The 27381-nt window shown below is 35.1% G+C and overlaps 1 protein-coding gene across 3 annotated transcripts in view; it reads right to left on the bottom strand.

The window, feature by feature from the left end:
- Positions 1-3273: 3273 nt before the first annotated feature.
- RAB18 (RAB18, member RAS oncogene family) overlaps positions 3274-27381 on the bottom strand; it is a 35915-nt gene continuing 11807 nt past the window's right edge. Inside the window, exons 3-8 of one of the 3 annotated variants that reach the window (XM_054435717.2) lie at positions 16194-16255; positions 11461-11547; positions 10505-10577; positions 9242-9360; positions 9101-9167; positions 3274-5226 (exon numbers count right to left, since the gene is read on the bottom strand). In XM_054435717.2, the coding sequence (XP_054291692.1) occupies positions 5051-5226; positions 9101-9167; positions 9242-9360; positions 10505-10577; positions 11461-11547; positions 16194-16255 (584 nt within the window). In that variant the 3' untranslated portion in view covers positions 3274-5050. The remainder of the gene's footprint in view (positions 5227-9100; positions 9168-9241; positions 9361-10504; positions 10578-11460; positions 11548-16193; positions 16256-27381) is intronic. The other 2 variants (XM_054435718.2, XM_054435719.2) reach the window with 2 other exon arrangements.

Below are 27381 nucleotides of genomic sequence, written 5' to 3'. Positions count from 1 at the left end.
TGCACCATCACGGAAATGGATCTTAGATGTACAGAAATTGGTTTGGAGGGATTTTCACAATCTACTGTTAGGAAAGAAAAGCAGCCAGGTGCGGTGACTCATGCCTGTAATCCCAGCACTTTAGGAGGCCAAGGCAGGATAGCTTAAGCCCAGGAGCTCGAGACCAGCCTGGGAAACACAGGGAGACCCTGTCTATACAAAAAGATGTTTAAAAAATTATCCAGGCATGGTGGTGCACACCTGTTAGTCCACCTACTTGGGAAGCTGAGGTGAGAAGATCACTTGGGACTGGAAGGTCAAGGCTGCAGTGAGCTGTGATCACGCCACTGCACTCCTGCCTGGGCGACAGAGTGAACATCTGTCTCTAAAAAAAAAAAAAAAAAAAAAACAACATGCAGAGGTGAATATACAGATGGTTCCAATTTATAATATATATTTAAAGAAAACTGTAACTATATATAAATATATATGTATCTATATGTATTTGCATATGATTATAAACATCGAGAAATGCAGAAAGAGCACATGTGCTAAGACGCAACAGATTCCTCAGGGAGGAGAGGAACGAGAGGGCATGCTCGGGTGACAGAGGAAATGAAAAGAAACCACATCATGTATGTATGAAGTTAACTCATTTACAGTTTTCTATGTATATATCCATAAAGAAATACGTAAAAGTAATCTCACTAAAATGTTAATAGTTATCTAAGAATAGTGGCTTTTCAAGTGGTTTACTTTTTTTCTTCCTTAAGCAAATAATCAATCTATTATTGATGTAACTAACTTGATGTACAAGCACCTCTGTAAATAAGAAAAACACACACATTCTCACACAACATATATTTGGTTGCAAGAAAAAAGAAAATCCAAGTCAAATTGCCTTCAACAAAAAAGGAATTTATTGGCTCACATAAGTGAAAGCTGAGAAATAGATCTCAATTCAGGTCCAATTTGATCCAGAAGTTCCCAAGGGCTCCAATAGACTCCCTCTCACCCTGGTACTGCCTCAGGCTGGTTCCTTTATATTAGAAAAATGAGCTGCAGCAAGTTCAGAATGTGACTCCTCCCAGCACACTATCTCCAAGAAGATGACTTCAATAGCTCCTGAAAAAGCCTAGGCAAACATCTTTATCTCAGTAGTCTGGTCTGGGTCAGGTGCTACTGGGGAAGTGGGGCACTGCTAAAAGGTAACTGGGTTAATCTAGAAAGCCGAGGGTGTGACAATGCCACCCAAATCACTGCATGATTGTTTGCAGGGGTGGGGGTGGGGGCAGTATGGTGAGAGAAGGAAGTAGGTGCTGGATTGGGCAGCCACAGCACACACAAACAAGAAATTAAAGTCAGTCACAAACACATCCAATAAAATATTAAAAGTACTCAAGCTCACTAGTAATCAAAGAAACACAAATAAAACTACGTAATTTGTTGCTTGTCCGGTTAAAATAGAGGAAAACAAAAACAAAAACAAGAAATAACCTGCATGAGAAATGGTAAAGGGGGCAAGACTGAGAACAGGCATGAACACACGACTATTCAACATATGTGTGTATCTGTGTGTGTGCTTGCATTCATGGTACAGCTTTAACTAAGGGGCACTTAAGCAAATTTTATACCACAATCAGAAACAGGACTGATTCCTAAATATGAAACAATAAGCTAGCAACAAAACAGTAAAATGTAAAGCCCCCATCACAGTAGTTCTCCAGCATGATAGATGTTCCCATCTGGGGAGAGAAAAATTAAAAAAAAAAAAAAAAAAAAGACCTGGGTGATTCTATATTCCTTAGCCCCTAGTCTTGACTTAGCTAGCCTGTCTATGTCTATTTATTCTTGTCTTTCAACAGTTTAGGCAAAACCCAGGGTGAAGTCTATATAGTTGAGTATACACGGCAGGGTCGGAGTCAGAACAATGTCTTCTGAAAGCTGAATAACGTTTTTACCCCTATACTTAACTAGGGAAATACAGGAAAGACAAAATAACTTCCTAAGTATTACTGGTGAAATGTACCCCCAAGAAATAGAAGCATAATGCTTGAATATGGAGAGGATCTCTGATCTATAATACCTGAAGAATTGTGGAGTTCATTTGAAAAAAATACACAGAAAAAATATGTATTAAGTTGTACTTAAAGATACTATGGATATTAGGTAAGTCTGTGCCAACTCACAGGCAGAACAAGTACTGTTGTAAGAAGGATTCTTTTATGAGCTATGGTGCTAGCCCCACCCTTAGTAGAGAATCACGTCTCTTGACCATGCAAGCTACGATGAATCAAAATCAAGTCTATTTCCACAACACTCAACTAGAATGTCAACACCAAGTATGAGTTTATGGATGGCAACCAAATACATGAAATGAAAACATCACCCCAGATTTCAGTTTTGAGCAAATTACTGTTTCCATAATTTCTATTCTCACATAAAAAGTGAAGGTACCATAAGTCCCCTAACTTGGTACCTTTTCTAAGTCAGGATTTTCAGTCCACTCTGAGCAGGTGAAAGAAATAAGACCAATTACTCCACTACCTTAACTTTTATGTCACATGACTTACGAGGCAGGTTTACATCATGGGATTTACTCTATAACCAAAAAGTCTGAAATATTTCTATTACATATAACAAAAGAGTGATAAAGAAATAGTGGAACTGCCTTAACTCGGTTATGTTACAAAAAGCTGGTAACTACCCATTGTAAAAGGAGCGATGGTGAACAGCATGGGCTCAGAAGTAAAAATGCCATGACTGGAATCCAGCTCAATGACTGAGTAGCTATGTGATCTTTGGGGGTTACCTAACATACCTACATTGTGTTGTCCTCACCTTTAAAATGGGCATAATAGGAGTACTAATCTCTTAAGGTTGCTGTGAGGTTTAATGAGATAATTCAGCACTTAGAATGGCATTTGGCACCAAGGAAGCTTTCAATAAATATTAACTATTACTCAGAAATTGAATAGTTTTTTATTTGTTTGGGTCAATCTCAGTACTCCTAGAACTCAAAATACTATATTATAATTGTTCTAATTTGTACCATCTGCAAAAGACCCTTTAAGACTGCTTCAATGATTCTGAAAAGAATTAACAAAACCCTGTTACTAGATCCTGACCTTAGATATTACAACTGTTTCATTTACAAAACCTCCACTACAAAACACTAAGCTTGCAACAAATAAAATGAAAGCCACATAATATAATTAGAGTAACACAATAGTACATATTCCTCAGCTGATGAGAGTAATAGGGAAATGTATATACTTCCTACACAAATGCATCTAGGGAAAGCAGGCTATATTTATTCAAGAACTAGAAAAAGATTACAATATAAATCTATCAAACAAAATTCATTTTTGTTATATTCAAATAACTCATATATATTCAAATTTAGACCAAATCAAGACAACAATCCAATACACAGATTATTATATAGCTCAAGGAGCAAAAAACAACAGTCTTGTCAATACAGACTACATAAATACACAAATCTCAAGTTTTAATATAACATGAACAAATCACAAGTACATGTGTTAGTGTTCTTTCTCCAAATTTCTAGTAGTAAATCTTGTATATTTAGTAAAAGCATATAGAATGTATAAAACCTTCAACCACATGTAATGTAGACTAGGAAGTGTAAATCAAATAGAATGTGAGGTTTTTATATGTAAAGATGTACATTTCAGAAAGAACCCAACATGAAGTAAATTAACAAACATATTGCCAAGGTGGCCATTCACAAAAATGCTTATCATTTGCAATTGTATACAGAGAACAAACTGCCCAGAAATTAATATTGGAATCTTACTGAGGGGTATTATAGTAACCAACCTTAAAGGACAAATAACTTATTTGGGGGGTTAAAATAGCAGAGATCAGTGTAAATTAAATAACACATGAATGAAAAAAATCTACAATATACAATAGCAAGAGGTGAGAAAACTGAATACTGTGAAAAAGGTTTATTAGTCTGTACAAGTTGGTTTTGATGAACTATTGGTTACTTGTTAAGTAAATTGTCAAGATTTTCATTGTGACAGTATTTTCCCTCACACATCAGAATCTGGAAGCAATATGCCTTTTTCAAATTATCACTTAGTGTTTTTTTTCCCCACCCCTCAAAACACAGAAATAGGTTTTTGAATATCAACTAGCCATTATGGAAGCCATAAGATACAGATATTCATCAACATTACACAAGCTACAATTAAGGTACCTGGACAAACACTACCAACATTTATGAAAAAAGATGTTGGTTTTAAAAGTGTATGAGGAGTTACAATAAACACACTATTCATGTCCTCCTGAAACCAAAATGGGGGAAAACCTTATTGTCATTCTGCCAAACACCACATAACTAAAAATGCTGCACAGAGTCATGAATCCAATGTACATATCACAGGATTAAAACTCCAGTTAAGCAACTGAGCTAATCATTGAAGTAAATTAAAAATACCAAGCTTCTTTAACCTATCAATGCTGTTTTAGAAGCATCATCCGAACAAATAGAGATTTAGTTATAAATTGGCCTGGGCTACATTCTGTGATGAGAATTTTGCTTAGTACTAAAAAAGAATCTCAAACATCCTAGAAAAGCTGTGGAATCATGCTCTTTATTATTCCTGAAAGAAAATTTGCCACGTTTGATGATACCTCTATTCTTCCCTGTGGTTCTAGGAGTTCTAAATACCAAGTAATTCAGAAAATGATAGGAGTATTTAAGCAAAAAGAATAGCAAAAGCAGACTTTGTATCAAGATATCCTAGATAGATGGATTTTTTAAAAAATTACATGATAAATGTAAATCATAAAATTGAATGTACTTATAAAGGTACACCTATTTTGTGCTACATAAAAAAACTGTAGACTGCAAACTGTGCATGCTTACCATAACATTTTACCCGGGGTCGATGAGTGGGATTTCTTGCAAATATTTACTGCTATGATATAAAACAATTATGTGCAAACTGCAAGGTCCCTAAAATAGCAGTTAAAGAGTTTATATACAGAAAGATGTCACTATCTGATCAAATATGCAAGAGATGGAATTTCCCAGAGTTTATAACACAGAACAATAACCACCACAGGCTCCTCCTCCTTGGCCTTCTTCCCTGTGTGACAGTTTGACTCCTTTATTCTGGTTCTCACTTTCCCACAGTCCAGGGGTCTGAATGATCTTTTCAACAAGTTCTTCAAAGGCACATTGTACACCATCACAGGTTTTTGCACTTGCCTCTGAAATTCAAGGAAAAAGGTCATTCATAGTATATTCCTTTCTGGCCATATTCTCATGTTTTTCTGGGAAACTATCAGGGCATAAATATCAGCCTACAATATATTAAGATCCAAATCAGCAATTTTTCCCCACAGGTCAATAACCAGTGAATTTCCAAATCTCAAAATTGAGCTAATTAAATTCTATCCATAAGAATACTAGTATATCATTTTATACCAAAAAAATACTGGTTTATAACCTTAAAACTGTGATAGAATTATAACTTGTAAAGCCCTACTTAAATAGCAAGTGAAAGTTCTTTCCTTAAGCTTTCAGTTAACTCTTACAACTCGCTCCCAAGGCAGATATTATTCCTATTTTAAAATAAGGAAATTCATACAAGTTAAACAATTAACCTGATTATTCTGTGCCTTCAACCAAGCAGCTGGACAAAATGACAAACCACCATGAAAACTGGTCCCACAGCAAATGTTTGCTCATGAAACTCAGGTGGACACTCAGCACTGCTTCCAACCCTACGTTTCCTTAGTGATGATCTTTCTCACCGTCTGAGATGAGTACTTTATTCCTTCCTCTCAAAACTCTATCGCAGGTAATAATCTAGCTGCATTATGCTGAGAAAATCAGAAGCAATCTGGCAAGAACTGCCTGATCATCCCACTAATAAATTTACCAAGCTACCTGCATATGTATCCTCATGCTCTGCTTTCCCTCCTGTGAGAATGGATAAACTGTCCCTGCTGCTATCCAAGCCATCGCCTTCTTTTGTTCCTGGAGTCCCATCCCTTCTCATTCACTGAAGGACCAAATGCTCTCTCTACTGGATCATACCAATCAGCCTAAAAGTCTGCCAAATTATTTTCCACCCTATTAAAAAACAAACTTGCTCTCTAGGCCACGTGCCCTTCTTGTAGCCACCCATTTCTCTACTCTCTTTGAAACCTCTTCTAAAGAGTTATCCACATAAGCTGTTTCTACCTTCTTATCTCACATTCTTTCTTCAAACTACTCTAATTAGGCTTTCATTCCCACCACTCCACTGAAATCATTCTTTTCCAAGACCACCAACACCCTTTATCTTGTCAAATCCAATATCCTAATTTTATTTGACATCTTTGGTATTTGACACTGCTAATCACTTCCTCTTCTTTTAAACAAGTTGTTCCCTTGACTTCCAGGACACTGAACATGCCTGAAAATCCTCTGATCCCACCGGCATGTCATGTGCAGCCTTATTTGCTGGCACTTCCTCTTTCTGCTGACCTCTAATTGCTGGAATCCCCCAGGGTTCAATCTTCTGCCATTTTCTTTGTTTTGTTTTTGAGACAGGGTCTCACTCTGTCACCTAGGCTGGAGTGCAGTGGGAGCTCCACTGCAGCCCTGGCCTCCCAGGCTCAAGTGATCCTCCCACCTCAGCCTCCAGAGCAGCTGGAATCACAGGCACATGCCACCACACACAGCTGATTTTATTTGGAGATGAGGTCTCACTATGTTGCCCAGGCTTCTTCAGCCCTTTTCTATCCACATTCTTTCCTGAAGTCACCACTCTAATCACATGAACTTAAATGCCACCTAAATGCCAATGACCACCATGTCCACCGGTTATCGGAAAAATGTCTCATTCTTATGTCAAAGTGAAATTCCTGATTCCTCACTTCCCTACCCTAAACCTGCTCTTATCTCAATCTTTCACATCCTAATTATTGGCAGCACAATCTACCTCACTGCTCATGCCTAAAACACAGAGTTATCTCTGATTGCTCTTTTTTTTTTTTTGAGACAGAGTCTCACTCTGTCGCCCAGGCTGGAATGCAGTGGCGCGATCTCGCTCACTGCAAGCTCCACCTCCCAGGTTCAAGCAATTCTCCTGCCTCAGCGTCCCAAGTAGCTGAGACTACAGGCACCCGCCACCATGCCTGGTGAATTTTTTGCATTTTTAGTAGAGACGGGGTTTCACCGTGTTAGCCATGGTCTCGATCTCCTGACCTCGTAATCTGCCTGCCTCGGCCTCCCAAAGTGCTGGGATTACAGCCGTGAGCCACTGCGCCTGCCAGATTGCTCTTTTTTCTTATCCTCCATACCCAATCCACCCACAAATCCTGTCAGCTGTACCTTCACTGTGTCTCCCAGAACTGCTAATTTTCCACCACCCTCTACGGCTACACAGTCAAACCGCTTCTTCTTTCATCTGGACCACTGCAAGAGAAGAACTAGTCTCTTGCTTCTGTTTCCCCTAGTCCATTTTCTACACAACAGGATCCTTTTAGAGTATCAGGTCACACTGCTGCTTCCCTGCTTTCCACCACAATTGGAATACAATCCATCTCTTTACCATTTTAATGGCATCTCTCACCATCTGCCTTCTGCTTAACACACACTATGCTCCAGTACACACGCTTTCTTCCTGTTCCTTTAACACAGTAGCCTGGTTCCCACCTCAGGAAATATTCGCTCTTCTCTCAGTCTGAGATGATCTCCCTCTAGACTAGGGGTGTCCAGTGTTTTGGTTTCCCTGGGCCACATTAGAAGAAGAAGAATAGTCTTGGGCCACACATAACATACAGTAACACTAATGATAGCTGGAACTTAAAAAAAAGCACAAAATCTCATAATGTTTTAAGAAAGTTTACAAATTTGTGTTGGGCCACATTCAAAGCCATCCTGGGCCACATGCAGCCCATGAGTTGGACAAGCTTGCTCTAGATCCTCACCTGAGGGATTTCTGCTCAAATGGGACAGCCTCTAAGAACTTTCCCTAATCAGTCCCCACTGCAGTCATTCTCTCTCCCCTTATAATGTTTTATTTCCTTCATAGCACTACTTACTTATTTAAGTCTGTCTCCCTTACTAGAATGTAAGCTCCATGTGGGCAGAAAGTTTGTCAGTTTTGTCCACTGTTACATCTTGAGTGTTCAATAAATATTGGGTAAACTAATGTATGGAAATGAGGGACATACAGCAAGTAAAAGTACTCAATTCCTTTCTGAAAATCTCAATACTTTCCACTAATTCCACTCTGCTTCTATCTATTCTATCTATATATGAAGTCCTCTCAACTTCATTTGCAGATTCCTAGTAGCTTCTAACGCCATGGAATGGTTAAATCCGTAATTCCTAAAGCTGGCTTCACATCAGAATCAACTAGAGTGCTTTCAATAAACCGCCTTTCAAACCTGTAATAAGGCAGAGGGCCCAGGTGATTCTGACATAGCTCATCCAATTTTCTAGATGAGGGGTTGGCAAACTCTTTCTGTAAAGGGCCAGATAGTAAATATTTAGGCTTCGTGGGCCATATGGCCTCTGTTGTAACTACTAAACTCTGCCATATGGCACAAAAGCAGCCACAGACAACATGTAAACACATGGACATGGCTGTGTACCAATACAAATGGTGGGGCCAGATTTGGACCAGGCTGTAGTTTGGCAACCCTTACTGGACCATGTTTCTCAAAAATTAATGTGCATTACAAACCATATGAAGAGCTTGTTAAAATGCAGATTCTAATTCAGAAAACCTGGGGTAGGGCCTGAGCTGAAGCATTGCTAACAAGCTCCCAGGTGGTGCTGATGGTATCAGCATATGGACCAGCAAGGCATAACTTTAGCACTGGGTGCCAAACTTTACTGAATGCCATTATATCCTGTGAGGAATGATTTGACTGTTTTTTAATATGATTTCACATAATATGATCATACATTTTACAGGAAGAAGAATAAAGAACCTTGTTATATAGTTAGATTCTGTAACACAAGGCAACTAGGAACAATACTCTAAATACATTTTATGGTTCATAAAGAAATAAACTTAGCAAAAACTCCATTCAAAAATTCCTCATTAATAATGAAAGGACAGATATTCATTCACACACCTACCTATAAATAGCATGGAATGCTTTCGTGCAAATTTCAGGCCTTCATTTCTATCGACTTCACGATTTTCCTAAAATATAAATGCAATGATTAAAAAGGGCTACCAAAATATAGAACCAAAATGCCAAGTGTCTGCCTTCTTACCTTATCGATTTTATTTCCAACTAGCATGTTTACTATGTCATTTCTTGTACAGTATGTTTCCAATTCATTTAACCAATTATCCAGTTTAACAAATGTATCTCTTCTTGTAACATCATAAACTGAAATAAAAGGAGTCATTTGTTAAATAAGCATTAAAGAAAGAAGCAATGGTGTATTTCTGATATGTAGCCAGGAGTTAGCATTACTAAGCAATATAGACAAGTCTGTTTTTTATTGTCTTCAACGATTAATATTGAGTGTCTACTGATCCAAATGGAAGAAACAAGTGTTTTTAAAGTATACACATTTCAATCCTATTAACATATACTGTCACAGAAATGAAATTATATCCTGTGTAATAAGTGAAAACACATTTAATACCCATTAAAGCAAAACAACAGCTATTCCCATTCATAATGATGAATGAGGTCTATCCAAAAACCAGAGTGTTTAGATTCGAATCTGTGGCAAAATATAAAAAAAAAAATACATGAATGTAAACATCTATGACCCCATTAATTTGTTTATTACAAGAACCAATATTTACAGCTTTGAAAAAAATTGTAGTACAGTTAGTAGATGGGTTCCTGGTGGTCTTCCTGTTATCACTTTCATCTTATGTCATTCTGCATTATAACAAAAAGCTTATTAAAGTGTTTTATAAACTCAAGAGATGCTGAACCAAAAGGCTGTCACTACCAAGCCATAATATTTAAAAAAGGAGAATTCTACTTATTAATACAATTGATCAATATTCATTTTAAACAGTTTCCCAGGAATATCAAGAACAAGCACTTTTCAACAAATTACACTGAGAATCCACATCTGGTTTCTAAATTTTGTTTGATTATAAATCAATAGTGTTAAGTGCTTTGTGATATTTTTAGGACTAATAAAGCAGATTCTACTAATCAACAAATACTTTTCATCCTTTATAAACTGCAGCAAATATTAATATGCTGATAACTGAAGCCCAGTTTCTGTAATACTCCAAGACAGTCCAACATATGCTGATTAATCCTCAATTATGTTATTGACATGTGTTTTCAAACCAAATAAATTAGCCTTGTCTTTATTTTTTAAGTGCTAGACAAGACTAAAATCAAAAGTTTTAATATTAATATTACATGAAGTTAATACAACTACAAGTTACATAAAGGTAGCTCTAACGAGAAGTAAAACAAAAACATTAACTTTCACAGACTAGACCAATCAGAAACTCCAATAAATATTTTTAAATAGTACATTAAAGTAAACACTTACCTAATATAACACCCTGTGCACCTCTATAATAGCTGGGAGTTAATGTTCTAAACCTCTCTTGACCAGCAGTATCCTGAAAATGATCATTATTATTAAACAAAGTATAAATAGACCTTCAATATACTAGTTTAAGAGTAGAAAGTCAAACAGCATTACTAAAAATAGTATTAATGCATGAGCTCACTAAAAAACTGGAACTTAAATAAGATGTGTTCACTTACTGACAAGTGTTACAAAATAAAATTATTTATAAATACTGATCTCTAGAAAAATGAAACGATGTAAAGGTTTTCTGCTGTTTTGAATTTAAGATTTTTATCATACATGAAATGAAACCCATGGTTCTAAACTCCAGCTGCACAATGAAATTTTCTGGGAATCTTGAGTCTAACCTCCAAAAAATTTCTGCTTAATTGGTCTAAGGTAATGACAGGAATTTTTTTTTTTAAATCTTACCAGGTGCTTTTAATGTAGAATCAAGGCTGAGAACCACTGATTTGAAGAAAATTATGGGGATGTCTTACTTTAGGTAACAGATTTTTAGGTTGGGCTCTTTTAAGTGTTTTCTATATAACTCCTTTTGAGAAAATGCATATAACCAAGCCATTCTTTATTACATGTTGTTTCTGACTCAGGGTTAGTGAACAATGTACACTAGGTAGAAAATGTAAATTTCATAAAGCAGGGACTCATCTGTTTAATCACCAGTTTAACCACTGTGCTGAGACCAATTCTTGAAAAAAGACAGTTGCTCAGAATTTGTTGAGGAAAAAAAAAAAAAAGAATGAACCTATTTAACAAGGCTTTACTTCTGGGCCCAGTTCCTTCTCTCTGTTGTCTTTCTACCATCCTTGGACTATGGATTCAAGGTACCTAAGATTATACAAAGCAGCTCAGCCCACCACCTGTTTTATTAAATAAAGTTTTATTGAAACACAGCAGGCCTATTTGCTTACGTATTGCCACATGGCCCACTTCAGGACTGGACTATTTCCTATCTGGCTCTTTAAGAAAAAATTTGCAGTCTGCCGATGCAAAGTAACCTAAAGAAAAGTAAAAGTAAAAACATGTATCAAACCTCAACTTAGCTACCAGTCCCACTGCTGTAAATGAGGGTTTGCTATGGGACAAGCAGAAGCTCCTCTAGATATAAAAATGTTAGAATAACCTGTAAGAGGTTTATAAGATTGGAGAAGAATTCAAACCAGGGCCGTGAGGGGCTTCAGCAAGACAGTAGGGAGGATCTGCAGTCATTTATAACCCCAGAAGAGCAACTTAAGAGGAAATTAACGTTTCAATGTAAACCACTTTGAACATTCACCACTCTTCCACAGATATACTTACATAAATTTGAAAGCCTTTCCTTTCAGATCCTTACCACCACAGAAACTAATCCCCACCCTGCCATGCTTAAGTGAAGAAGTAACAGATTTAAAGTAAATGTTCTAAACAGATAAATTTATAAAATAAATGACTTTTCTCTTTACAAAAATTCTCTCTGCCTCTAAGTTTCTTACAAAACCTGCCTTGGATTTTAAAATTATTCAATTTGCATATTTACTCACCTTTTAAAGAACAATGATATAAATTAAAAGCTGTTTAAAGCAAAGTGAACTTGCTATCTAAAGCAGATTATAACTTTGATAACATGAGACAAGTCAATATTGTAGTCCATTAATCATTAATGAAACGGTATATGGATGCCCAGTGATCTTTTTTGATCACTATGCTCAAGTAATCAAAACCCAAATTTGCAGGGAAAAAAAGTAATCAACTAGAAGCCAAAAGATATAACTACTATGCATATCATAGTAAAATGATTACTATGTATATCAGTAAAAGTGTCACCACTTTTAGGAAGCAATTGGTAATATATATAATAAGAAACTAGAAATGCTCTTCATAGCCTTGTACTAGTACCTATTTCAGATAATTTGATTCACAAAAACTCAATAAAAAATGTATATTTTAAAATGACAAATCATTATGAGAACGTATCCTAGCTATTTGCTTACATGCAAAAAATGACAAATTAGTAATATTCAAATTATTCAGTATCCAGATACATTATAACTTTGAGAACTGCACCATGTTAAGCATTTAACTTTTAGTAGTACAGATTATCTTTTTTAGAGAGAAAGAAAAAAAAAAAAAAGAAGGAAAAGCCATTATTGAAAAGACAAGCCTTGGATTTGGAACAGCGAATTACTGAATTAGTGAATTTGGAAATTTAAGAAGCAGCTATTTTTCTATACAGTGAATTAGTGAATTTGGAAATTTAAGAAGCAGCTATTTTTCCATACATGGAACACTGTTCTATATTCATAACAAATAGTTTGGGGCAAGGACCAAGTAAGAAATATTTTAGCCCCAAGACTTTGTGATAACAGGAAGAAAGTTTATTCTATTTGCATAAGGAAACTGTATCCATAAGTTCCAGAGCTGGCAGAAAAACAAGTGAACATGAACTTTGTTCTCTCTGGTCTTCATTCAGATCAACTTCCAAAACTGCCTTAATGAAACACAACATAAAAATCAGAACTGCAATTCCAGTTAAAATATCCATAAATCCTGATGTTTTAAAAGTAAAAACCATAGCAAGAAAGTTTTAATGTTGAAATATTACACTTGACTTTGAAACGTTGCTTGTGAATATTTATTAATAATTATGCCAGATGTTTAGAGCCTTGCCATTTTTGGATTCACTTATAAAAATGTTTAAATAGGTGTTATAATTTAGGGGGTGGAGGGAACCACGTGCAATAGCATTGCATCAGGATTTATCGTAACTATAAAGTGTATATGCTTAAATAGAAGTTAGATTGTTGCTTGTGTTTGTTTTCAAAACAGGAATATGTGGTAGGTATAATAACATCTTTGTAAGATAAATGAAGCACAGCTTTTTGTCTCTATCCTGTAGTTTTATTTTCTGAAGGGGGAAGGAGAGAAGAAATTACTGAAAGATATATAGATAAATTCAGGGCTAGGAAAGATCTAGAAAGGCTTAATAATAGATGTAGGGAGTAAAAGTGAAGCAAGGACACAGAAAAAGGCAGTAGAAGAAAACAAGGTCACGATGAGTATGCACTTTCAGGAGGTAGGAGGGGCAGGGCTATGCTTAATCTATTTCATCCTAGAAGAAGCTTCCAAGTAGGAGAGAAACTCATTTTATAAATAAAAATATAGAAGAATTAGGCAACTATGGATTCATATATTTCTAATACAGAGGAAAGGCCTTCCTAAATACGTTACACCCAAATGCCATGATGAAAACAGCTCATCCAACCATATAAATATTAAAATCTTGGAATGACAAGAACACCCTTTACCTCCTCTTCACCTCCCCATCCCCATATTCATCCTTAACAATATTGGAAGGTAAATGACAAACTGGAAAAAAAATCTGTAGCATATGGCAGTTAGTATTACACACACACAAGAACACAAACATATATTCAACTGATACACGATTTTAAAGGCAAATGATAGCTTAGAAAATTGTACCACATGACAAAGAGCTAATAATTTTATAATACAAAGACTTTAATGAAGAAAAAGATGAATGCTAACATATAAAATGGGTAAAATATGTAAAAAGAAAACATTTTTTAAAATGATCAATAAACAGGCAAAAATCTCTTATCAAAAGAAATGCAAATATAAGTAAAACAGCAACACTCAGAGGCAAAAACAGAAAGAATGATAACAGTACAGATAAGGATGTGGCAGAATGAATATGAATACAATTGGTGGGAGTATAAACTGAAAAAAAAAAGGCTTTTGTGTACATTAATGTTAAGACTTCATATTCATTTCTACTTCCAGCTACACATTCTAAAGTAACTGGACAAGTACACACAGACGTATAAATCAGGGTGCTCAAAGAGCTCTAATCTTTGTGAAAAGCTGGCAAAAATGTAAGTATCTCTCACTGAAGGCTGATTAAATTAAAGTACAGCTATGAAATGGAATACTAGCTGGCCATCTAAATGGACACAGCACATACTATGAGTGGGGGAGAGGTGGTAGGAAAGGAGGACAAACAGGTTTAAAAATGTAAGATATAATCCCTTTGTTTTGGAAAACTCACATACTCATATGTATAGTGGTATGTATACATATCCCTAGATATTTTAAAGAATGCTCACTAAAATATATTCAGTGGTATACTTCTATGGATGTTCTTCTCTGCTACTGTCTTATTGTCTCAATTATCCCTTCTAGAATGACTCTGTATTAATTCTTACAGCCAGGGGGAAAACCTCTCTTCTTTAAAAAATGTTTATAGGCCTATGGTAAAAATGTCTCTTCAATAATACCTGCCAGCCTTTTTATTAGGCAAGAACTAGAAAATAAATTTAAAACAAAACCAAACTATGAGAGAAAAATCTCACTGCAACCAGCAAGTCTCAGATACTACTCTAATCTATGTATTTCACAAAGCAGCAGCAAGGCCGGAAAGGGATAATAAATTAACCATGAAAAGCATATGGAAATCAGGCCCCCACTTTAGTATGGAAAAAGCCAGCATTCTTATATCGTTCAACACATTTTACCACAGTCTAGTCCAACATTTTCCAAATTGTTTTCTGTTAGACATTACTGTTCTGATTGATATTAAACATATTTGGGGGAAACGAGCAAACAGGTTAACAAATTTAAAGTACTGTATGTTAGGAAAAACTGACATAAAAACATTAAACACACACAGTTATTTGTTATTTGGGGATAAATGTGTATTAGAAACAGTGTGCCATTCAGAGAATGCCAAGAAATATGACATCATACAATGCATGAACACTTGCTGTTTTCAATCTGTGACTGATGTACAAACAGCATGTACCATTTAACCACCATGTGGAAATATGTCTCAATTTGATAACTGATCAGTTCTAATATGATTTCTTATGTTACAAACATATATGTATAATTATCACAGTCTATGTGAAAATTAGATATATAAAACAGCATATATTTAGAATTAATATAAGTATATATATAACCGATCATATTTAGATAGACAGATATAGATAGATCGGTATGTAGGTGGGTAAATAGACTGCTGAAAGGGAGACACACAGAGAGACAAACATAGACACTAAGCATCTTGGATATTTTTGACAGTTAATGCTACCTTATTTGACACTAGCATGAGGAGGTCTAGCTAGTACAGCAATGGGGATCAGAATGGTTGGATTGACAGGAAAATGAAAAGAAGCCAGTAAGGAAAAACGAGGCATTAAAACTAAGCCCAAAGTTTGAAACCTCAAATTTTATAAATATCTATACTAACAAACAAGAAAAATAAAATTTTTTTCTAAATATCACGTCATTCCTCCTCCCCTTAAAAATTGTCTTTAGTGTTAGTTCAGTCTAGATGGTCTCTTTAAAACTTCAAAGAAACATATCCAATTATGATTCTCTTTGGCAGATGAGATGATTTTTAAATATTCTGTTCTGTTTTGAAATATTCATAAAGAATTATGCATTGTAAAAATTTAAACAAAACATAGCTGCCTAATTACCCAATTATAAGATATTACTGTTTATCCTCTAATCAATCAAATCTCCCAAAAGTTATTTAATACAAATTGTTCATTCACCACCTCTAGAACACTACACAAATCAATTTCTGCATCCTTAAAAAGTAAAGTTTAATATTTTAAAAATACATTTTAAAAACTCTTACCCATATTGCAAGTTTAGCCTTATTTCCATCCACTGAAATTGTTTTCACCTTAAAGTCAACACCTTAAAGAAATGAAAATTTTGATAAGTCTCCCAGTAAAACAGACTTTTAAAATCCATTACCAAGAAAACCAGAAAACAGAAAAGTCACTATTATCAAATGCCCAATTCACACCCCAAATTCTTAGAATTCTGGATGTGGAGATAAAAAGTGTCATTAAAATCCAGGATCTTAGAATTTAATCAGGATAAATAAAAATCAAATGCTTGTAGAATTCACTCACTCACCTACCTTCCATTCTTCCAAAAAGGAAAAACAAAATTCAATTTAAGGTGATAACTCACTATGCGTGCTAAAAGTCAAGAGCTACAATTACAACGCTCACATAAAGAAGACTATTCACGGCTGACTGTTGATCATGGTAGCTTCCAAGGGCTCCCTAAGCATCCACATGCTACTGTTAAGAGTGCTGTCCACTGCCAGCCAACCACTAACTCAGATCTTGACTATAAGCAGCTTGGGGAACCGGTAAAAATATTAAAGGGCCACTCACTCCTTGTCATATAATCTCTTTATTTTGTTTTTATCCTAAAAAAATACTATTTTTATGTAATAACCCAATCAATAACTTGCTACAGCACAATTTCAATAAAACAATTTATACATGAAAACATTTATATACAACCATCTAAGAATCTTCATAAGTGAAAGAGGAGTGCCCAAAGTTCTATGAAAAGCTTCTATAAGTACTAATTTATGTAAAGGAAAGAGTTTCATAAGAAGTCACACAAGGCTTTATTATAGCAGCCAAAAAAGAAACCTCTCCCTTTCCAGGAAAAGGAGTTGACACATGCCATCTGGCTTAAATGAACAGCAACTGCCCACATGTCTTTAAAGAGTTCAGTCTACCCCACTGGCCAGAGGGAAAACATTAGCTCAAGAAGCTTGGAAAGAAACTTTCAAAAGATCTTATTAGCTTGTCACAATTAATTCAGAACAGCCCCAACTAAGATGAACAGCACCTTCACATACTAAATGCTTAACAGAACACCTGTCACCAATATGGAAATATATTCCTAATTCTTGGAAGACTTGTGGTGATCCATTGCATATACAAATTCGGTAATAAAAATGCACATTCAAAATGTGCATTATGCCAGGTCTTTCTGTATACCAAATATATGTATTTTTAAGTTTGGTGTTTTGAGCTGGTGTGATAAAGGAGTTGATAAAGCCTAGAATGATGGGCAACCATTAGTAAAAGGACAGTGCTGATTACATAGCCCAAGAAAAACCTAAATATAAAATTTCTTCACAGCCAAACAAACAAAAAATCCCACATGCTAAATAATCTTGTATTTACCAGGTCTAAATAAAGAAGTTACTGTGCCATTTTAAAAGTGGAACCATCTACATAAACAACGTGAAATTATCTACATTTTCTTCCTATTGCTTTAAAAAAAAAAAAAAAAAGCAAAGCACAAACCCTGAGAAAATTCAGAGGAGGAAAATGGTTCTGACTTGGTGCAGGTACTAAATGACAGCCACTGGCAGACATTACACAGAGATAGCCTCTGTCATGCACACTCTACAGTTAAATTCTCAAGGTTTTTCAGGGAGTATATAAAGAACTAATTTTTTTTTCTTAATAATCCCAGATACATGTTCAAGAGCAGACAAGCATCTTTCCTAACTATCAGCTAATTTGTTTACCCAAGAAAAGAAACCCGCTGCTTCCAGAATGTATGTGTTTTCTTCCCATACGCCATCTCCGCTTTCTCTTTTATTATTTCCTGTTTTTGCATGTTTGTTGTCAACAGTCTGATGACTGTCTCTGACATAAGAATAATTTGCATGTGGATAACTAACAATGTCTCTAAGTTATGCTTTTGACATATTATATCTGAAACTTACCAATACCATCCACAGGAGACACTGCCCACTGTCATCCTGCCATCAAAGCCAACAGACACAGGTAGCCTGAAGGGGCACCTAATCTAAATCCAGACCCCTAAAGTCCCCAGTCATCTTCCCTAGGTTCCTCTGGCGAATCTCACATGCAGCAATTGAGCTCTTCAGATCTCAAATGCTAAAACTGCTTCTTCATCATGCTTCTCTTTTGTAAGTGGCTGATAATTTGTCTTAATTGGTAGCAGCAGTGGGAGTCTTTTTGAGAGATTTGATTTTGCCAGTTTCTTACCCAATTTGATTAAACTGTGTCTTCAATCTCTTCATGTGGATAACATGGAGCTCACAACAGAAACAGAAGAACTGTCATCTCAGCTTTTCCTTGTTCATTTGTGTTTGCATTTTTAATATGATCTTTAATTCGGTTTCTTTGCAAGAATCTTTTTTTAGGCACACTGGTAAATTTTCATATTGCACTTACTGCTTATTTCAAAGGCTCCATTAATTATATTATCTAGTTTTAACTAAAATAACCTTCATGAAAAAGGCCAAAGAAAATATGAACTCAACAGTAGATATATGTGAATGGGAGACCAGAAGATATTAATGGAAGCAGAAGCATACATCTTGTCGAAGAGGAGAAAAATCAATCAATAGAAACTGACTCAGAACTGACACAGATGTTAAAACTGTACACCACATGTTCAAAAAGTAGACATGAGTGACATAAAAAAGGATCAAACAGAACTTTCTAAAGATGAAAATGGGCTGGGCACAGTGGCTCACGCCTGTAATTCCAACACTTTGAGAGGCTAAGGGGGGAGGATCGCTTGAGGCCAGGAGGTTAAGACCCCCCCTGGCAAAACAGCGAGACTTCGTCTTGACAAAAATAAATTTTTTTTTTTTTTGAGACGGAGTCTTGCTCTGTTGCCCAGGCTGGAGTGCAGTGGCAGCGATCCTGGCTCACTGCAAGCTCTGTCTCCCGGGTTCATGCCATTCTGCTGCCTCAGCCTCCCGAGCTGCTGGGACTACAGGCACCTGCCACCACGCCCGGCTAATTTTTTGTATTTTTAGTAGAGACGAGGTTTCACCGTGTTAGCCAGGATGGTCTCAATCTCCTGACCTCGTGATCCGCCCACCTCAGCCTCCCAAAGTGCTGCGATTACAGGCGTGAGCCACCGCACCCAGCCAAAAATAAACTTTTAAAATTAGCCAGGCATGGTGGCTTGTGCCTGTAGTCCCAGCTTCTCGGGAGGCTGAGGTACGAGGATGGCTTGAGCCTGAGAGGTCGAGGCTGAAATGTGCCATGGTTGTGCTACTGCAGTCCAGCCTGGGTAACAGAGAAGACCCTGTCTCAAAAAAAAAAAGAAGGTAAAAATGGCAATGTCTAAGATGAAAAATACACTGGATGGGATTGACAACAAATTAGACGCTGCAGAAGAAAACATCAGTGAATGTGATGACACAGCAACAGAAACTACCCAAAAGGAAGTAGAAAGAAAAGGTTCAAAGAAAATGAGAGACCATCAATCATCTGTGGGACAACTTCAAGCAGCCTAATATGCAAACAATGGAGTTGATGAAAAAGAAGAGAGAAGGGGGGAAAATATATCTGAAGAAATAATGGCTGAAAAATTTCAAATTTGATGAAAAATATAAATCCACAGATCAAAAAGCTCAAAAAGCCCCTAGCAAAAAAAAAAAAAAAAAAGAAGAAAAACTCAGAGGCATCATAATGAAATTATTCTAAGTATTTTAAATTAAATATTTTAAACAAAAAGAAAAACAACATCAAAATTTGTATGATGCCACTAAAGCAATACTTATAGGAACATTTATAACACTAAACACCCATATTAGAAAAGTGATCTAAAATCAATGACCTAGGCTTCTAAACTAAGACAATAGAAAAAGCAGCAAATTAAATCCAAAGAAGTAGAAGAAAGAAAATAAAGTTCAAACCAGAAATTAAAATCAGAAAAACAACAACAAAAATTAATGAATCCAAAAGTTGGTTCTATAAGAAAACCAATAAAACTGATAAACTTCCAGTCAAATTGATCAGGAAAAAGAAGACAAAAAATATCATTATAAAGGATGAAAAAAATCACACCATTTATAGATTGTACAGAGGTTAAAGGAATGACAGAATGTTATGAACAAGTTTATGCCAATAAATTTGATAATTCAGATAAAAATGGACAATATCCTTGAAAGATTAAAAGCTACCAGAATTTACTGAAATAGATCACAAAGAAAATATATATAGAATATAGATAAAAAAGGAAACGTGAATAGAGTCGAAGCATATTATTATGAAAAATCCCTAAACATATAAGAAGGCAGTAATGGTAAGAATTCAGGAACAAAAACTCTTCAAGGAAATAAATAGCAAAATGGCAGAAGTCCTTCCTTATTGGTATATTAAATGCAAATAGAATAAACTCTCCTATCAAAAGATTGGCAGAATACTTTTTAAAAATTCAACTACATGCTTTCTATCGGAGATTCACTTTTGGTCTAGAAACAAATATAGGTTGAGAGTGAAAGGACAGGAAAAGATATTCCATACAAATAGTAACCAAAAGATAACAAAGGTAATTATACTAAAATCAGACAAAATAGACTTTAAGTCAAAAACTGTTAGGAGACTAAAGACAAAATATTTTGATAAAAAGGCCAATTCTCAAGAAGATACAACAATTATAAACATATACACCATAGAACAGAAGTCCAATATATATATGAAGCAAACACTTGATAGAATTAAATGGAATAATAGTGTTACAACAGTTGGAGATTCTATTTATTTATTTATTTATTTACTTTCCTAAACACAAGGCTTCCACTGAAAATACTGATTATTTTTATTGCCTGACTGAATTCCAAAACGTCTTTTTTTTTTTTTTTTTTTTTTACAAATTACATTTTATTTAGATTTTTGCAATCACAGTTTCATTACAAAGGATACAATATCAGGACCAACCAAAAAGAGAAACACATAAGAATGAGGTCTGGGAGGATCCCAAACATGGAGCTTCCATGCGTCTCCCCTTCCTCTCCCCGCAGAACCAGAGCACATCACCCTCTTGTTTTTTGTTTTTTTTTTAAATCCTCCCATATACTTTATCCTATTTTTTTTTATTTCAATAGGTTTTTAGGAACAGGTGGTATGTGGTTACATGGATAAGTTCCTTAGGGTAATTTCCGAGATTTTGGTGCACCCATCACCCGGGCGGTGTGCCCTGTACCCAATGTGTAGTTTTTTTATCCCTCATCCCTCTTCCACCCTTCCCCCTGAATCCCCAAGTTCCACTGTATCATTCTTATGCCTTTGTGTCTTCATAGCTTAGCTATCACTTATAAATGAGGACACACAATGTTTGGTTTTCCATTCCTGAGTTACTTCACTTAGAATAATGATCTCTAGTTCCAGCCAGTTTGCTGCAAATGTCATTATTTTGTTCCTTTTTATGGCTGAGTGGTATTCCATGGTATACATATGCCACATTTTATCTACTCGTTGATTGATGGGCATTTGGGCTGGTTCCATATTTTTGCAATTGTGAATTGTGCTGCTATAAACATGCATGTGCAAGTGTCTTTTTCATATGATAAACAGTCGGAGATTTTAATACACCACTTCCAATTATGAATACTGTACTGAGATATATTATCAACAGAAAACAAAGGGTTTGAAGGCCAATTAGAGCCAACAGAATACTCCATATAACAACAAATTTTTTTCAAGTATACATGAAACATTCTCCAGGATAGGCCATATGTTGGCTACAAAACAAGTCTTAATACATATTAAAAAACTGAAATCATGCAAACCATTTTTCTGATTACAATGGAATAAACCTAGAAATTAATAACAGAAGGAATACTGGCAAATTCACAAATATGTGAAAATGAAACAATACCCTTTTAAACAACCAATAAAATCACAGAAAAAAATTAGAGAATGCCTTGAGACAAATAAAAATACAATATATTAAAATTTAGGGAATGCCGTGAAATATTTTAAATGTTAAGAGAAAAAAAATTTTCTTTTTTTTTTTTTTTTTTTTTCTGAGATGGAGTCTTGCTCTGTCACCCAGGCTGGAGTGCAGTGGCACGATACCAGCTCACTGCACCTTCTGCCTCCTGGGTTCAAGTGGTTTACCCATCCCAGCCTCCCTAGTAGCTGGGATTACAGTTGCCTGCCACTATGCCTGGCTAATTTTTGTATTTTTAGTAGAGACGGGGTTTCACCATGTTGGCCAGGCAGATCTCGACCTCCTGACCTCAGGTAATCTGTCTGCCTCGGACTCCCAAAGTGCTGGGATTACAGGCATGAGCCACCATGCCCGGCACAGAAATTTATAGCTGTAAATGAATATATTATAAAGGAAATAAAACTTCAAATCAATAACCTAACTTTATACCTTAAGGAACTAAAAGAGAAGAGTAAACTCTGTGCAAAGCTAGCAGGGCAGAAGTAATAAATAATATGAGCAAAGATAATTAGAGAATAAAACACAATAAGGAAAACTGATAACCAAAGTTGTTTTTTCTTAAAGATTAACAAAATAGACAAACTTTTAAACTAGATTAACTTTAAAAAAAAAAGAGAGTGAGAGAAAAGATTCAAATTACAAAACTCAGATATGAAAATAGGGTCATTACTACCAATTTTACAGGAAAAAAAAAGGATCATAAGAGAATACTATGAACAACCGTATGTCAACGAATTGGATAACATAATTAAATGGGCAAATTCTAACAAATACACAATCTGCCAAAATTTACTCATGAATAGAAAACTTGAATAGACCCATAACTAGTAAGAAGACTGAATCAGTAATCAATCAAGTTTATTCCCAGAATGCAAGAACAGTTGAACTTTAAGAAAAATGAATCAAAGTAATATATCGCATTAAGAGAATGAAGGTTTTTAAACACATGATGATCATCCTGATGCAGAAAATGCATTTGACAAAATTCAATTCCCTTTCATGATAAAACACTCAACAAACTAGGAATAGAAGGGAATTTCCTCAACATGATATACACCATATATGAAAAACCCATGGCTAACGTTATACTCAATGGTGATAAAGCTTTGGTTTTTTTTCAAGTTGTTTCGGCTAGTCTACTTCCTTTGCATTTCCTAGTGAATTTTAGAATCAGCTTGTTGATTTAAAAATAAAAGCCTGCTGGGATTTTGATAGGGATTATGTTGAATCTATAGATCACTTTGGGGAGAACTGACCTCTTAGCAATATTAAATCTTATGGCTGCTGAAAAAGTTATATCTTTCCATTCATTTAGGTCTTTAAAAATTAATCTGAAAGTATTTTGTAATTTTCAGTATTACAGGTCTTTGACAAATTTCGGTAAATTTAGCCCTGGGTATTCTGTAGATTTTTATTTAAAATTGTATTTAAATTTTTCATCTTCCTTTTATTCATTACCAATAAATAGAAATACAATGGATACTTTAAATATGGATTTTGTATTCCTGTGGATTTTTACATTCTTCTTTTCCAATCTGGATGCATTTCTTGTCTTACTGCCCTGGCTAAAAATTTCTAGTACAACAGAAGTGGTGAGAGCTTATATTCTTATTTTGTTCCTCATATTAAGGGGAAAACATTCTTTATTTTATCATTAAGTATGATGTTAGTTGTATGATTTTTATAGATATCCTTTATCAGGTTTCTATTCAGAGTTTACTGAAAGATGTTATCAAGAATACATGTTGGATTTTTTTCAAATGCATTTTCTGCATCCATTGAGATGATTACATGATATTTCTTTTTTAGTTTAAAGTAGTGAAGTATGCATTGATTTTTTTTTTTTAATGTTAAACCAACTTTTCCTTTGTGGGATAAACCCCACTTCGTTTTGTTGGTTTATTATGTGTTGTTCTTCATATGTTTCATATCAACTGATAATTTTTCAAAAGTGCAAAAGCTATTCAGCGTAGAAAGGACAGTCTTTTCAACTAATAGTGTTAGAACAACTGGATATCCATATGCAAAAGGAAAAAAAAGAACTTCATACCTCACACTGTATTCAAAAATTAATTCAAAAAATTATACTTAATGTAACACTTTATAAACTATAAAACTTCTGGAAGAAAATATAGGGGAAAATCACTGCAACCTTCTATCAGGCAAAAGATACAACACTGAAATCATCATCCATAAATGGAAAAATTAAGAAGTTAGATTTCATCAAAATAAAAAACATATGCTGTTAGAAATATACTTTTACACGAATGAAAAAACAAGCCAGAGACTGGGAGGAAAACATTTTCAAAGTATATATCATCTAATAAGAGACTTAAATGCAGAATATATTTTAAAAACTCTCAAAGTCCAACAAAAAGCAAAAAAACCCACTTAAAAATTAATGAAAGACTTGAACAGACACTGCAAAAAAATACATATATACAGTCTATATAAATGTGTGTATAGATGTTAAAAAGATACTCAACCTCATTAGTCATTAGCGAAATTCAAATTAAACCACAATGAGATCTGAACACATACCTACTTACTCATTTGAAAATATAGTTAAAATTTAAAGAAGGCTGCTCGTAGATATATAATAGGTGAGGGGTATAGAAGGATAAGAATTCTCATATGAAGCTAGTGGGAATGTAAAAACGATACAACCACTTTATAAAAATATGGCCAAACTGTTTTCCAAAGTTAAATATGCATTTATCATATGACCCACCAATTCCATTACTGGGTATGTATTCTAAAGAAATAAAAACTAGTATTCATACAAAATCCTATACCTGAATGTTTACAACAGGACTATTCATAATCACTAAAAACTGGAAACAACACAAATGTCTTACAATTGATGAACAGATAAACCAACTAAAACTGTGGTACATCCACACAATGGAATATAGCTCAGCAATAAAAAGGAACAAACAATTCACAGGAACTTGGATGAAGCTCAAAGGCATTAAGCTAAGTGAAAGCAGTTTCAGAGGTGCACATGTACCCTAAAACTTAAAGTATAATTAAAAAAAAAAAAAGGTAACATACCATATGATTCCACTTATATGACATTCTCAAAAAAGATAAAACTAGAGACCAGGTAAGTGGCTGCTGAGGTTAGAGGCAGGAGGACCAGACTAGAATAGAACAGAAAGGGATAGCACCAGGTAGTTTTAGGGATGATGGAACTATTTGGTATGCTGACTGTGGTGGTGGCAATTATATGACCATAAACATTTGTTTTAATACATATGTTAAAAATCAAACTGTATACCAAAAAAATCAACTTTAATGTATAATTTTTTAAAAAATACTGCTATAAACTCATATGTAAGAAACACAATAGGTCAAACATATTTTCTGAAAGAATAAATTATCAAGAATGTGTATTGTAAAACCTCTACTTCTTTTCAATTTAGGATTTACTTTGTTGTTGTCAAGTCTGAGATTGATTCTGTATAATTGTTCCATGGGCTTTTAAAGTAGTGAGGTCTTTATTCAAAAGATTTGCTGATTTTGTTAGTCCAATTCCCTATGCCTTTATCTGTATCTTTTGGGTGTATCTACCTACAAAAGAAATGCAGCAAATCTAATATAACTGTATTTTCATCAAATTCTTTTTTTTTTCTTTGAGACAGAGTCTCGCTCTGTCGCCCAGGCTGCAGTGCAGTGGCACAATCTTGGCTCACTGCAACCTCTGCCTCCTGGATTCAAGTGATTCTCCTGCCTCAGCCTCCTGAGTGGCTGGGACTACAGGTGTGAGCCACCATGCCTGGCTAATTTTTGTATTTTTAGTAGAGACGGAGTTTCACCATGTTGGACAGGCTGTTCTCGAACTCCTGAAATCAGGTGATCCGCCCTCCTCAGCATCCCAAAGTGCTGGGATTACAGGCGTGAGTCACTGCACCTGGCCCTCATCGAATTCTTTTCTTGTGTTTTGAAGCTTTTATAGAGAGCTTCTATGTTTGGTGCCTACTTGTTTATGACTGTTATAGCTGCTTAGTTAATTTACTGGGCCAACATTACATACTATCCACTTTATTCGTCCAGTGCATTAACCTTAAATTCTACCTAACTTAGGCTATATTTTACCATACCACTTTTGCATTTTTGCATTTGCCTGGTTCATCTATTTTCAACCTTTTCTTACTTCTTTTTCAACTCTAGCTGATAATTTGAATTATTAAGAGAAGTGGACCCAGGCACATTTAATTAATTAACATATTTAATTTTACTGCTTCCCTCTTAATTATATTTAGCATTCTTTGACATTCAGGTCAAATCTGTGGTTGATATACTGTGAAATAATTAAAAGAATTCCAAATTAGAAGTTGGGAGGCTGGATTTAGCCCCAGCCTTCTGACTAAGGTATAGCCTAAGGATTATAGACTAAGGTACAGAAATCAAAGATTTCTTTCTTTTTGTTTTTTTTCTTTTTGAGATGGAGTCTCTCTCTGTCACCCAGGCTGGAATGCAGTGGTGCAATCTTGGCTCACTGCAACCTCCATCTCCTGAGTTTAAGCGATTCTCCAGCCTCAGCCTCCCAGGTACCTGGGATTACACACACTTGCCACCACGCCTGGCTAATTTTTGTATTTTTAGGGGAGATGGAGGTTTCACCATGTTGACCAGGCTGGTCTCGAACTCCTGACCTTCAGTGATCCACCTGCCTCGGCCTCCCAAAGTGCTGAGATTACAGGTGTGAGCCACTGCGCCTGGCCCAAAGATTTCAAATGTTCAAAGGGGAAAACAAAACTGAAAATTCAGAGTATCCAGAGCAATGACAAAGAAACACTCCATACCAAAACCTATGGAACACAGAATTGGTTCTTAGAGAACATCTTTAACAAAGAATAAGCATTAAAAATAAGGGGACTTAATATTTATCTTAACAAACCAAAAAAATAACGCCAAAAGAAAAGCAGGAACAACAACGAGGGAAAAAAATTAAAGCAATCCTCAAAACAATAAAATAGACACATTCCTTAGGAAAAGACAACAAAAATAGAGAATTTTAGAAATGAAGAGCCACGATCACAGATAATGAAAAGTTTAAAATAATACTATGTGCAACTATCTTAAGAGAAAATGAATACTTTCCAAGTTACACTCCCAAGACTATTCTAAGAATAGAAAACTTGAAGAAGTTGGAATGGTAAAGAAGGAAGAAGGATCAGATTGATTCAACAGGTAAAATGTAACCTTTAAAGAATAGATAATTTCAATATTATTTAAGCTTGTCATGAAAATTTTTTTTTTTTTTTTTTTTTTGA

The sequence above is a fragment of the Pongo pygmaeus genome, chromosome 8 (genome assembly GCF_028885625.2).
Source record: "Pongo pygmaeus isolate AG05252 chromosome 8, NHGRI_mPonPyg2-v2.0_pri, whole genome shotgun sequence".
NCBI lineage: Eukaryota > Metazoa > Chordata > Mammalia > Primates > Hominidae > Pongo > Pongo pygmaeus.
Note: the sequence above shows the minus strand (reverse complement) of the source record. Positions and strands in the feature narration are given on the sequence as shown.